Here is a 10,794-nt window from a genome sequence, read left to right as displayed (position 1 = left end):
GCGCGCGCGCGCCGGCGCGCGGCGCGGGCGCCGCGCGGGCGCGCGCGGCGCGCCGGCCGCGCGCGCGCGGCGCGCGGGCGCGGCGGCCGCGCGCGCGGCGGCGGCGCGCGGGCGGCCGGGCGCGGGCGCGGCGGCGGGGGGCGGGGCGGCCGCGGCGGCGCGCGGCGCGGCGCGCGCGCGCGCGGGCGGCCGCGGCGGCGGCGCCGCGCGCGGCGCGCGCGCGGCGGCGCGGGCGCGGCGCGGGCGCGCGCGCGCGGCGCGCGCGCGCGCGGCGGCGCGCGGCGCGCGCGCGCGGCGCGGCGGCGGGCGCGGCGCCGCGGCGCGGCGGCGCGCGGGCGGCGCGGCGCGCCGGGCGGGGCGCGCGCGGGCCGCGGGCGCGCGGCGCGCGCGGGGCGCGCGCGCGGCGGCGGCGCGCGCGGCGCGGGGGCGCGCGGGGCGGCGCGCGCGCGCGCGGCGCGCCGGCGCGGGGCGCGCGCGCGGCGCGCGCGGCGCGCGCGCGCGCGCGCGGCGGCGGGCGCGGGCGCGGCGGGCGGCGCGGCCCGCGCGCGGCGGGGCGCGCGCGGGCGCGGTCGGCGGGCGCGCGCGCGCGGCGGGGCGGGCGGGCGCGCGCGCGGCGGGCGGCGCGGGGCGCGGGCGGGCTCGGCGGCGCGGGCGCGCGGCGGGCGCGCGGCGGCGCGCGCGCGGCGCGCGGGCGCGCCGGCGGCGCGCGCCGGCGCGCGGCGGGGGCGCGCGGCGCGGCGCGGGCGGCGCGGGCGCGGCGGGCGCGCGCGCGCGGGCGCGCGCGCGCGGCGCGCGCGCGCGGCGGCGGCGCGGCGCGCGCGCGCGCGCGGCGGCGCGGGCGCGGGGCGCGCGCGCGGGCGCGGGGGCGCGCGCGCGCGGCGCGGGGCGCGGCGCGCGCGGGGCGCGCGCGGCGCGCGGGCGCGGCGGGGCGGCGGGCGCGCGCGGCGGGCGCGGGGCGCGGCGCGCGCGCGCGGGGCGCGGCGCGCGCGCGCGCCGCGCGGCGGGGCGGGCGCGCGCGGGCGCCGGCGCGGGCGCGCGCGGCGCGCGCGGGGCGCGCGCGCGGGCGCGGCGCGGGCGCGCGCGCGGCGCGCGGGGGCGCGGGGGCGCGCGCGCGCGGGCGCGGCGGGCGCGGGGGCGCGCGCGGGCGCGGGCGCGCGCGCGCGGCGGCGCGCGCGCGCGGCGGCGCGGCGCGGCGCGCGCGGGGCGCGCGGGCGGCGGGGCGCGGCGGCGGGCGGGCGGCGCGCGCGGGCGCGCGGCGCGGGGCGGGCGGGCGGCGCGCGGCGCGCGGCGCGCGGCGCGCGGGGCGCGGCGCGCGGGGCGGCGGGGCGCGGGGGGGCGCGCGGGCGCGGGCGCGCGCGGCGGGGGGGCGCGGCGCGGGCGGGCCGCGCGCCGCGGCGCGCGGCGGCGCGGCGCGCGCGGCGCGGCCGGGCGCGGGCGCCGCGCGGGCGGGCGGCGGCGGCGCGCGCGCGCGCGCGCGGCGCGGGCGCGGCGCGCGCGCGCGCGCGCGCGGCGCGCGCGCGGCGGCGCGCGCGCGGCCGCGCGCGCGCGCGCGCGCGCCGGCGGGGGGGCGCGCGCGCGGCGCGCGGCGCGCGCGGGGGCGCGCGGCGCGCGGGGGGGCGGCGCGCGCCGCGGGCGCGGGGGCGCGCGCGCGCCGCGGGCGCGGGCGCGGGCGGCGCGCGCGGGCGGCGCGCGGCGCGGGCGCGGCGCGGGCGCGGGGCGCGGGCGCGGCGGCGCGCGCGGGCGCGCGCGGGCGCGCGCGGCGCGCGGCGCGGGCGCGGGGGGCGCGCGGCGCGGCGCGCGCGGCGGGCGGCGGGCGGCGCGCGCGCGCGGCGCGCGGCCGCGCGCGGCGGCGCCGGGCGGCGCGGCGGCGCGCGGCGCGCGGCGGGCGGGCGCGCGCGCGGCGCGCGCCGCGGCGCGCGGCGCGCCGCGCGCGCGCGGCGGCGGCGCGGGCGCGCGCGGGGGCGCGCGGGCGGCGCCGCGGGGCGCGGGGCGCCGGCGCGGCGGGCGGGCGCGGCGGCGGCGCGCGCGGCCGGCGCGCGGGCGGGCGGCGCGCGCGCGCGGGCGGCGCGCGCGCGCGGCGCGGCGGCGGCGCGGCGGGGGGCGGGGCGCGCGGCCGGCCGGGCGCGCGCGGCGCGGCGGCGGGGCGCGGCGCCGCGCGGGGCGGGGGGGCGCGCGGCGGCGCGCGCGCGGCGCGGCGCCGCGGCGCGCGGGGCGCGCGCGCGCGGCGGGGCGCGCGGCGGCGCGCGGGCGGCGCGCGGGCGGGCGCGCGCGCGCGCGCCGCGCGCGCGCGCGGCGCGCGCGCGCGCGCCGGGCGCGGGGCGCGCGGCGCGCGGGCGCGGCGCGCGCGCGCGCGGCGGCGCGCGCGGGCGGGCGCGCGCGCGCCGCGCGGCGGGGGCGCGCGGCGCGGCGGGGCGGCGCGCGGGGCGCGCGCGGGCGCGCGGCCGCGCCGCGCGCGGGGGGCCGCGGGGGCGGCGGGCGCGCGCGGGCGGGGCGGGCGCCGCGCGCGCGCGGCGCGCGGGCGCGGCGCGGGCGCGCGGCGGCGCGGCGCGCGGCGGCGCGGCGGGGGGCGGCGCGCGCGGCGCGCGCGCGGCGGGGCGCGCCGGCGGGCGCGCGCGCGCGGCGCGGCCGCGCGGGGCGCGCGCGCGCGCGGCGCGCGGCCGGCGGCGCGCGCGGGGCCGGCGCGCGCGCGCGCGGCGCGCGGGGCGGGCGCGGCCGCGCGCGCGGCGCGCGGCGCGCCGCGCGCGCGGCGCGGGGCGGGGCGCGCGCGCGCGGCGGCGCGCGCGCGGCGCGCGCGCGGGCGCGGGGCGGGCGCGGGGGCGCGCGCGCGCGGCGCGGGCGCGGCGCGCGGCGCGCGGCGGCGCGGCGGGGCGGCGCGGCGCGGCGCGCGCGCGCGCCGCGGCGCGCGGCGCGCGGGGCGCGCGGCGCGCGGGGGGCGGGCGGCGCGCGCCGCGCGCGCGCGCGCGCGCGCGGGCGGCGCGCGCGGCGGCGCGCGGCGCGGGCGCGCGGGCGGCGGGGCGGGCGCGCCGCCGGCGCGCGCGCGCGCGCGCGCGGCGCGGCGCGGGCGGCGCGGCGCGCGGCGGGCGCGGCGCGGCGGCCGGCGCGCGCGCGCGCGCGGCCGCGGCGCGCGCGGGGCGCGGCGGCGCGGCGCGGGGGGCGGGGGCGGGGCGCGCGCGCGGCGGGCGGCCCGCGCCGCGCGGCGGGCGCGGGGCGCGGGGGGCGCGGCCGCGCGCGGCGGCGCGCGCGCGCGCGGGCGGCGCGCGCGCGGGGGCGCGCGCGGCGCGGCGCGCGCGCCGGGCGGCGCGCGCCGCGCGCGCGGCGCGCGCGGCGGGCGCGCGCGGCGGGCGCGCGCGGCGCGGGCGGCGGGGCGCGGCGGCGCGGCGCGGCGCGCGCGGGCGCGCGGGGCGCGGCGCGGCGCGCGCGGGGCGCGCGCGCGCGCGCGCGCGGCGCGCGCGGCGGCGCGCGCGGGCGCGCGCGCGCGGCGCGGCGCGCGGGCGCGGCGCGCGCGGCGCGGCGCGGGGCGCGGCCGCGGGCGCGCGGGCGCGCGGCGCGCGGCGCGGCGGCCGGCGCCGCGGCGCGCGCGCGCGCGCGCGGGGCGGGCGGGCGCGCGGCGGCGGGGGCGCGCGGCGGGGCCGCGCGCCGCGCGCGCGGGCGGGCGCGGGGGCGGCGGGCGGCGCGCGGCGCGCGGCGCGCGGCGCGGGCGCGGCGCGCGGGGCGGCGCGCGCGCGCGCGGGGCGGGGCGCGCGCGCGCGCGCGCGCGCGCGGCGCGCGGGCGCGGGGGCGGGGCGGCGGCGGCCGGGCGGCGGCGCGCGCGGCGCGGCGGCGGGCGGGGGCGGCCGGCGCCGCGCGCGGGGCGCGGCGGGCGCGCGGCGCGGGCGCGCGCGGCGCGGCGGGCCGGCGCGCGGCGCGCCGCGCGCGCGGCGGGGGCGCGGGCGCGCGCGCGCGGGCGCCGGGCGCGGCGCGGGGGCGGGCGCGGGCGGCGGCGCGCGCGGCGCGCGCGGGGCGGCCGCCGCGGGCCGCGCGCGGGCGCGGCGCGCGGCGCGGCGCGGGCGCGCGGCGCGCGGCGGGCGGCGGCGCGCGGGCGCGCGCGCGCGCGGGCGGCGCGCGCGCGCGCGCGCGGCGCGGCCGCGCGCGCGCGGCGCGCGGGCGCGGCGCGCGCGCGCGGGGCGCGCGCGCGGCGCGCGGGGCGGCCCGCGGGCGGCGCGGGCGCGGGGGGGCGCGGGGCGGGCGGCGGGGGCCGCGCGCGCGGGGGGCGCGCGGGCGCGGGCGGCGGCCGGGCGGGGCGGCGGCGCGGCGGGGGGGCGCGCGGGCGGGGGGGGCGGGCGGGGGCGCGCGCGGCGCGCGCGCGCGGCGGCGCGCGCCGCGGGGGCGCGCGGCGCGGCGGGGGGCGGCGCGGCGCGCGCGCGCGCGGGCGGCGCGGGGCGCGGGGCGGGGGCGCGGGGCGGCGCGCGGCGCGGGGCGCGGGCGCGCGCGCGGCGGCGCGCGGCGGGGCGGCGCCGGGCGCGGCGCGCGGGCGGGGCGGGGGCGCGGCGCGCGCGCGCGCGCGCGGGCGGGGCGCGGCGCGCGGGGGGCGCGCGCGCGCGCGCGCGCGGCGCGGCGGGCGCGGGCGGGCGCGCGCGCGGCGCGCGCGCGCGCGCGGCGGGCGGGGGGGGCGGGGGCGCGGCGCGCGGCGGGGCGGCGGCGGCGCGGCGCGCGGCGCGCGCGGGGCGGGCGGGCGCGGCGGGCGCGGCGCGCGGGCGGCGGCGGGGCGGCGGCGGCCGGCGCGCGCGCGCGCGCGCGGCGCGCGGGGCGGGCCCGGGGGCGCGGGCGGGGGCCGCGGCCGGGCGCGCGCGGGCGGCGCGGGCGCGGCGCGCGCGGCGGCGCGCGCGCGGCGGGGCGGCGCGGGCGCGGCGGCGGCGCGGGCGCGGGGCGCCGCGGCGGCGCGGGGCGCGGCGCGCGCGCGGGCGGCGCGGCGCGGCGGGGCGCGCGGGGGGGCGCGCGGGGGCGCGGCGGCGGGGGCGGGGGGGCGGGCGCGCGCGGCCGCGGCGCGCGCGCGGCGCGGCGCGCGCGGCGCGCGCGCGCGGCGCGCGCGGGGCGCGGGCGCGCGCGGCGCGGCGCGCGCGGCCGCGCGCGCGGCCGCGCGCCGGGCGGGCGCGGGGGCGCGCGGCGCGGCGCGCGGCGCGCGCGCGCGCGCGCGCGGGCGCGCGGGCGCGGCGGGGGGGCGGGCGCGCGCGGGGGCGCGGCGGCGGGCGCGCGGCGGCGCGCGCGCGCGCCGCGCGCGCGGCGGCGGGCGCGCGCGCGGCGCGCGCGCGCGCGCGGCGCGGCGCGCGCGCGCGCGGCGCGGCGGCGCGCGGCGCGGGGGCGGGGGGGGCGCGGCGGGGGCCCGCGCGGGGCGCGCGCGCCCGCGCGCGCGGGGCGGGCGCCGCGGCGGCGCGCGGCGCGGGCGCGCGCGCGCGGCGCGCGGCGCGCGCGGGGGCGCGCGCGCGCGCGGGGCGCGCGCGCGGGGCGCGGGGGGGCGGCGCGGGCGCGCGCGCGGCGCGCGGGGGCGCGCGCGCGCGCGCGCGCGGGCGGCGGGCGCGGCGGCGGCGCGGGCGGGGCGCGGGGGGGGGCGCGGCGCGCGCGCGCGGCGGGGCGCGGGCGCGCGGGCGCGGGCGCGGCGCCGCGGCGGGCGCGCGCGCGCGCGGGCGCGCGGCGGCGGCGCGCGCGGGCGCGCGCGCGGCGCGCGCGGCGCGCGCGCGGCGCGGGCCGCGGCGCGCGCGCGCGCGGGGCGGGCGCGCGCGGCGCGCGCGGCGCGCGCGCGCGCGCGGGCGCGCGCGCGCGCGCGCGCGGCGCGCGCGGCGCGCGCGCGCGCGCGCGCGCGCGGGGGGGGCGGCGCGGCGCGCGGCCGGGGCGCGCGCGCGCGCGCGCGGCGCGGCGCGGCGGCGCGCGCCGGGCGGCGCGGGCGGGGCGCGCGCGGGGGGGGGGCGGCCGGCGCGCGCGCGGCGCGCGCGGCCGCGCGGGCGCGCGGGCGGCGGCGCGCGCGGGGCGGCGGCGCGGCGGCGCGCGCGGCGGCGCGCGCGCGCGCGCGCGGGCGCCGGCGGGCGCGCGCGCGCGCGCCGCGCGGCGCGGCGCGGCGCGCGGCGCGCGCGCGGCGGCGCGGGGCGCGGCGCGCGCGCGCGGCGGGGGGGGGGGGCGCGCGGGCGCGCGCGGGGCGGCGGCGCGCGCGGCGCGCGCGCGGCGCGGCGCGCGCGGCGCCGCGCGCGCGCGGGGCGCGCGCGGGCGGCGCGCGGGCGGCGCGCGCGCGCGCGCCGCGCGCGCGCGCGCGCCGCGGCGCGCGCGGGGGCGCGCGCGGCGGCGCGGCGGCGCGGGCGCGCGCGCGGCGCGGCGCGCGGCGCGCGGGCGCGCGGGCGGCGGCGGGGGGCGCGGGGCGCGCGGGCGCGGCGGCGCGGGCGCGGGCGCGCGCGGGGGGCGCGCCGCGCGGCGGCGGCGCGGCGCGCGGCGGGGGCGCGCGGGGGGGGCCCGCGCCCCCGCGGCGCGCGGCGCGGCGCGCGCGGGGCGCGCGGCGGCGCGGCGGCGGCGCGGCGCGCGCGGCGCGGCGCGCGCGGCGGGCGCGGGCGCGCGCGCGGCGCGGGCGGGGGCGCGCGCGCGCGCGGGCGCGCGCGGGCGCGGCGGGGGGCGGGGGCGCGCGCGCGGGGCGCGCGGCGCGCGGCGCGCGGGGCGGGCGCGCGCGGCGCGGCGGCGCGCGCGCGCGGCGCGGCGCGGCGGGCGGCCGCGCGCGGCGGGCGCCGCGGCGGCGCCGCGCGCGGGGCGGGGGCGCGCGCGCCGCGCGCGCGGCGCGCGCGGGGCGGGGGGGGGGGCGCGGCGCGCGGCGCGCGCGCGGCGCGGCGCGGCGGCGCGGCGCGGCGCGCGCGGGCGCGGCGGCGCGCGGGCGCGCGCGCGGCGCGCGGGCGGCGGGCGCGGCGGCGGGCCGGCGGCGCGGGGCGCGCGCGCGCGCGCGCGCGGCGCGCGGCGCGGGCGGCGGGCGGGCGGCGCGGGCGGCGCGCGGCGGGGCGCGCGGGCGCGGGGGCCGCCCGGGGGGGGGCGGGCGGGGCGGCGGCGCGGGGCGGCCGCGGCGCGCGCGCGGGGCGCGGGGCGGGCGCGGCGGGCGCGGGGCGGGGCGGGGCGCGCGGGGGGCGGGGGCGCGCGGCGGCGCGCGCGCGGGCGGGCGCGGCGGCGCGCGCGGCGCGGGCGGCGGGCGCGGCGGCGGGCGGGCGCGGCGCGCGGGCGGCGCGGCGCGGGGCGCGCGCGCGGCGCGCGCGCGCGCGGGCGCGCGGCGCGGGGGCGGGCGCGGCGGGCGCGCGGCGCGCGCGCCGCGGGGCGCGGCGCGGCGCGGGCGGCGGGGCGGCGCGCGGGGGCGCGGGGGCGGCGCGGGGCGCGGGCGCGCGCGGCGGGGGCGGCGCGCGCGCGCGCGCGCGCGGGCGCGGCGCCGGCCGCGGCGCGCGGCGGCGGCGCGGGGGGCGCCGGCGCGCGCGCGGGCGCGGCGGCGGCGGCGGCGCGCGCGCGGCGCGCGCGCGGGGCCGCGGCGCGGGGCGCGCGCGCGCGCCGCGCGCGCGCGGCGCGCGCGCGCCGGCGCGCGGCGGCCGCGGGGCGGCGCGCGCGCGCGCGCGCGGCGCGCGGGGCGCGCGCGGGCGCGCGCGCGGCGGGGCGCGCGGCGGGGGGCGCGCGGGCGGGCGGCGCGCGCGCGGCGCGCGCGGCGGCGCGCGGGCGCGGGCGCGCCGCGCGCGGGCGGGCGCGGCGCGGCGCGCGCGCGCGCGCGCGGGGGGCGCGCGCGCGGCGGCGCGGGCGGCGGCGGCGGCGCCGCGCGGGGCGGGGGCCGCGCGCGGCCCGGCGGGGGGCGCGGCGCGCGGGCGGCGGGCGCGGCGGCGCGGCGGCGCGCGCGCGCGCGCGCGCGGGGCGCGCGCGGGCGCGCGGCGGCGCGCGCGCGCGGGGGGCGCGCGCGCGGCGGCGCGCGCGCGCGGCGCGGCGCGCGCGCGCGCGCGGCGCGCGCGCGCGGCGCGGGGCGCGGGGCGCGCGCGGCGCGCGCGGCGCGCGGGGCGCGCGCGCGCGGCGCGGCGCGGGCGCGGGGGGCGCGGGCGCGGGCGGCGCGGGCGCGCGGGGGCGCGGCGGCGGCGGGCGGCGCGGGCGCGGCGCGCGGGCGGCGCGCGGGGGGCCGCGCGCGGGCGCGCGGCGCGGCGGCGCGGGGGCGCGCGCGCGCGGCGGGCGCGCGGGGCGGCGCGCGGGGCGCGCGGCCGGCGGCGCGCGCGCCGCGCGCGCGCGCGCGCGCGCGCGGCGGGCGGCGCGGGCGCCGCGCGGCGCGCGCGGCGCGGCGCGCGCGGCGCGGCGCGCGCGCGCGGGGCGGGCGCGCGCGCGCGGCGGCGCGCGCGGGGGGCGGCGCGGCGGCGCGCGCGGCGCGCGGGCGCGCGCGCGCGCGCGGGGGCGGGCGCGGCGCGCGCGGCGCGCGCGGCGCGGCGCGGCGCGCGCGCGGCGCGCGGGGGCGCGCGGGCGGGCGCGGCGCGGGCGCGCGCGCGCGGGCGCGGGGGGCGCGGCGGGCGCGGCGCGCGCGCGGCGCGCGCGCGCGGCGCGGGCGCGCGCGCGGCGGGCGGGGGGGGGGGCGCGCGCGCGGGGGCGCGGCGGGCGGCGCGCGCGGCGCGGGGCGCGCGCGGGCGGGGCGCGCGGGGGGGGCCGCGGCGCGGGCGGGCGGCGGCGCGCGCGCGGGGGGGCGCGCGCCGCCGCCGCGCGCGCGGGGCGCGCGCGCGCGCGCGCGGGGGCGGGCGCGCGCGCGGCGCGCGGGCGCGGCGGGGCGGCGCGCGGCGCGCGCGCGGCGCGGCGCGCGCGGCGCCGCGCGCGCGCGGCGGGCGCGGCGCGCGCGCGGGCGCGCGCGGGCGGCGCGCGCGGCGCGCGCGGCGGCGGCGCGCGGCGCGCGCGCCGCGCCGCGCGCGGCGCGCCCGCGCGGGGGCGGCGGCGGGCGGCGGGGCGCGGGGCGGCGCGCGCGCGCGGCGCGCGCGCGCGCGCGCCGGCGCGGGCGGCGGCGGGCGGCGGCGCCGGCGGCGCGCGCGCGCGCGCGCGGCCGCGCGCGCGCGGCGCGCGGCGCGGCGCGCGCGCGCGCGCGCGGCGCGCGCGGGCGCGCGCGGCGGGGGCGCGGCGCGCGCGCGCCGCGGCGCGCGCGCGCGCGCCGCGCCGCGGCGGCGCGCGGCGCGCGGCGCGCGGCGCGGGCGCGGCGCGCGGGCGGCGCGGCGCGCGGGCGCGCGCGCGCGCGCGCGCGGGCGCGCGCCGGGGGGGCGCGGCGGCCCCCGCGCGCGCGGGGGGCGGGCGGGGCGCGCGCGCGCGCGCGGCGCGCGCGCGGCGCGCGGCGGCGCGCGCGGCGCGGCGGCGCGGCGCGCGCGCCGGGGGCGGCGCGCGCCGCGCGCGCGCGGGGCGCGGCGGCGGCGCGCGCGCGGCGCGCCGCGCGCGCGCGCGGCGGCGGCGCGCGCGGCGCGGCGGCGCGCGCGCGGGCGCGGCGCGCGGCGCGGCGGGGCGCGCGCGGCGGCGCGCGCGCGCGCGCGCGGGCGGCGGCGGGGGCGGCGCGGCGCGGCGCCGCGGCGCGCGCGCGCGGCGCGGGGGCGGGGCGCGCGCGCGCGGCGGCGGCGGGCGGGGCGCGCGCCGCCGGGGCGGCGCGCGCGCGCGCGCGGGCGCGCGCGCGCGCGGGGGCGCGCGCGCGCGCGGCGCGCGGCGCGCGGGCCGGCGCGCGCGCGCGCGCGGCCGCGGGCGCGCGCGCGGGGCGCGCGGCGCGCGCGGGCGCGCGCGCGCGGCGCGCGCCGGGCGCGCGCGCGCGGGGCGCGGGCGCGGCGCGCGCGGCGGGGCGCGCGCGGCGGCGGGCGGCGCGCGCGGGCGCGCCGCGCGCGCGCGCGGGCGCGCGGCGGCGCGGGCGCGCGGGCGCGCGGCGCGCGCGCGCGCGGCGCGCGCGGCGGGGCGCCGCGCGCGGCGCGCGCGCGCGGCGGCGCGGCGCGCCGCCGCCGCGGCGGCGCGGCGGCGCGGCGGGCGCGGGCGGGCGCGGCCGCGCGCGGGCGGGGCGGGGCGCGCGCGGCGGCGCGGGGCGGGCGCGGCGGCCGCGCGCGCGCGGGCGCCGCGCGCGGGCGGGCGCGCGCGCGCGGCGGCGCGGGGCCGCGGGCGCGCGGCGCGCGCGCGCGCGCGCGCCGGCGCGCGGCGCGCGCGCGGGGCGCGGCGCGCGGCGGGGGCGCGCGCGCGGGCGGCGCGCGGGGGGGGGGCGCGGCGCGGCGCGGCGCGCGCGCGGCGCGCGGGCGCGCGCGCGCGCGCGCGCGCGGCGCGCGGCGCCGCGGGCGCGCGCGCGGCGGGCGCCGCCGGCGGGCGCGGCGCGCGCGCGCGGCGCGCGGGGGGCGCGCGGCGCGCCGCGGCGGGCGGCGGCGCGCGCGCGGCGGGGGGCGCGCGGCGCGCGCGCGCGCGCGCGCGCGCGCGCGGCGCGCGCGCGCGCGCGCGGGGGCGCGCGCGCGCGCGGCGCGCGGGCGGCGCGCGGCGCGGGCGGCGGCGCGCGGCGCGCCGCGCGCGCGGGGCGCGCGCGGCGCGGCGGCGCGGCGGGCGGGGCGCGCGCGCGCGCGCGCGCGCGGCGGCGGCGCGCGCGGCGGGCGGCGCGCGCGCGGGGCGCGGCGCGCGCGGCGCGCGGCGCGCGCGCGCGCGGCGCGCGCGCGCGGGCCGGCGCGGCGCGCGCGCGCGCGCGCGGCGGCGCGCGCGCGCGGCGGCGCGGCGGGGGCGCGCGCGCGCGCGCGCGGGCGGCGCGCGCGCGCGCGGCGCGGCGCGCGCGGGCGCGCGTCGGCGCGCGCGGCGCGC

At 100.0% G+C, this 10,794-nt stretch overlaps 3 protein-coding genes across 3 annotated transcripts; 1 reads left to right on the top strand and 2 right to left on the bottom strand.

Moving 5' to 3' along the window:
- Positions 1 to 12: 12 nt before the first annotated feature.
- On the bottom strand, positions 13 to 6,061 carry LOC121390847 (NADH-quinone oxidoreductase subunit I 2-like; the record flags this gene model as incomplete). Its single annotated transcript, XM_041522727.1, has 2 exons — positions 13 to 285; positions 5,978 to 6,061. Coding segments are annotated over 2 exons (357 nt in total), but the record flags the coding sequence as incomplete, so codon positions are not given.
- Positions 6,062 to 6,076: 15 nt separating this feature from the next.
- On the top strand, positions 6,077 to 7,070 carry LOC121390846 (spidroin-1-like; the record flags this gene model as incomplete). The annotated part of the gene is made up of 2 exons (XM_041522726.1): positions 6,077 to 6,586; positions 6,960 to 7,070. Coding segments are annotated over 2 exons (621 nt in total), but the record flags the coding sequence as incomplete, so codon positions are not given.
- A 2,513-nt stretch (positions 7,071 to 9,583) lies between these two features.
- Positions 9,584 to 10,783, bottom strand: LOC121390845 (atherin-like; the record flags this gene model as incomplete). Its single annotated transcript, XM_041522725.1, has 2 exons — positions 9,584 to 9,751; positions 10,661 to 10,783. Coding segments are annotated over 2 exons (291 nt in total), but the record flags the coding sequence as incomplete, so codon positions are not given.
- Positions 10,784 to 10,794: the final 11 nt, after the last annotated feature.

The sequence above is a fragment of the Gigantopelta aegis genome, unplaced genomic scaffold (assembly GCF_016097555.1).
Source record: "Gigantopelta aegis isolate Gae_Host unplaced genomic scaffold, Gae_host_genome ctg10079_pilon_pilon, whole genome shotgun sequence".
In the NCBI taxonomy this organism is placed as follows: Eukaryota; Metazoa; Mollusca; class Gastropoda; order Neomphalida; family Peltospiridae; genus Gigantopelta; species Gigantopelta aegis.
This window is presented reverse-complemented; position numbering and strand designations above follow the sequence as displayed.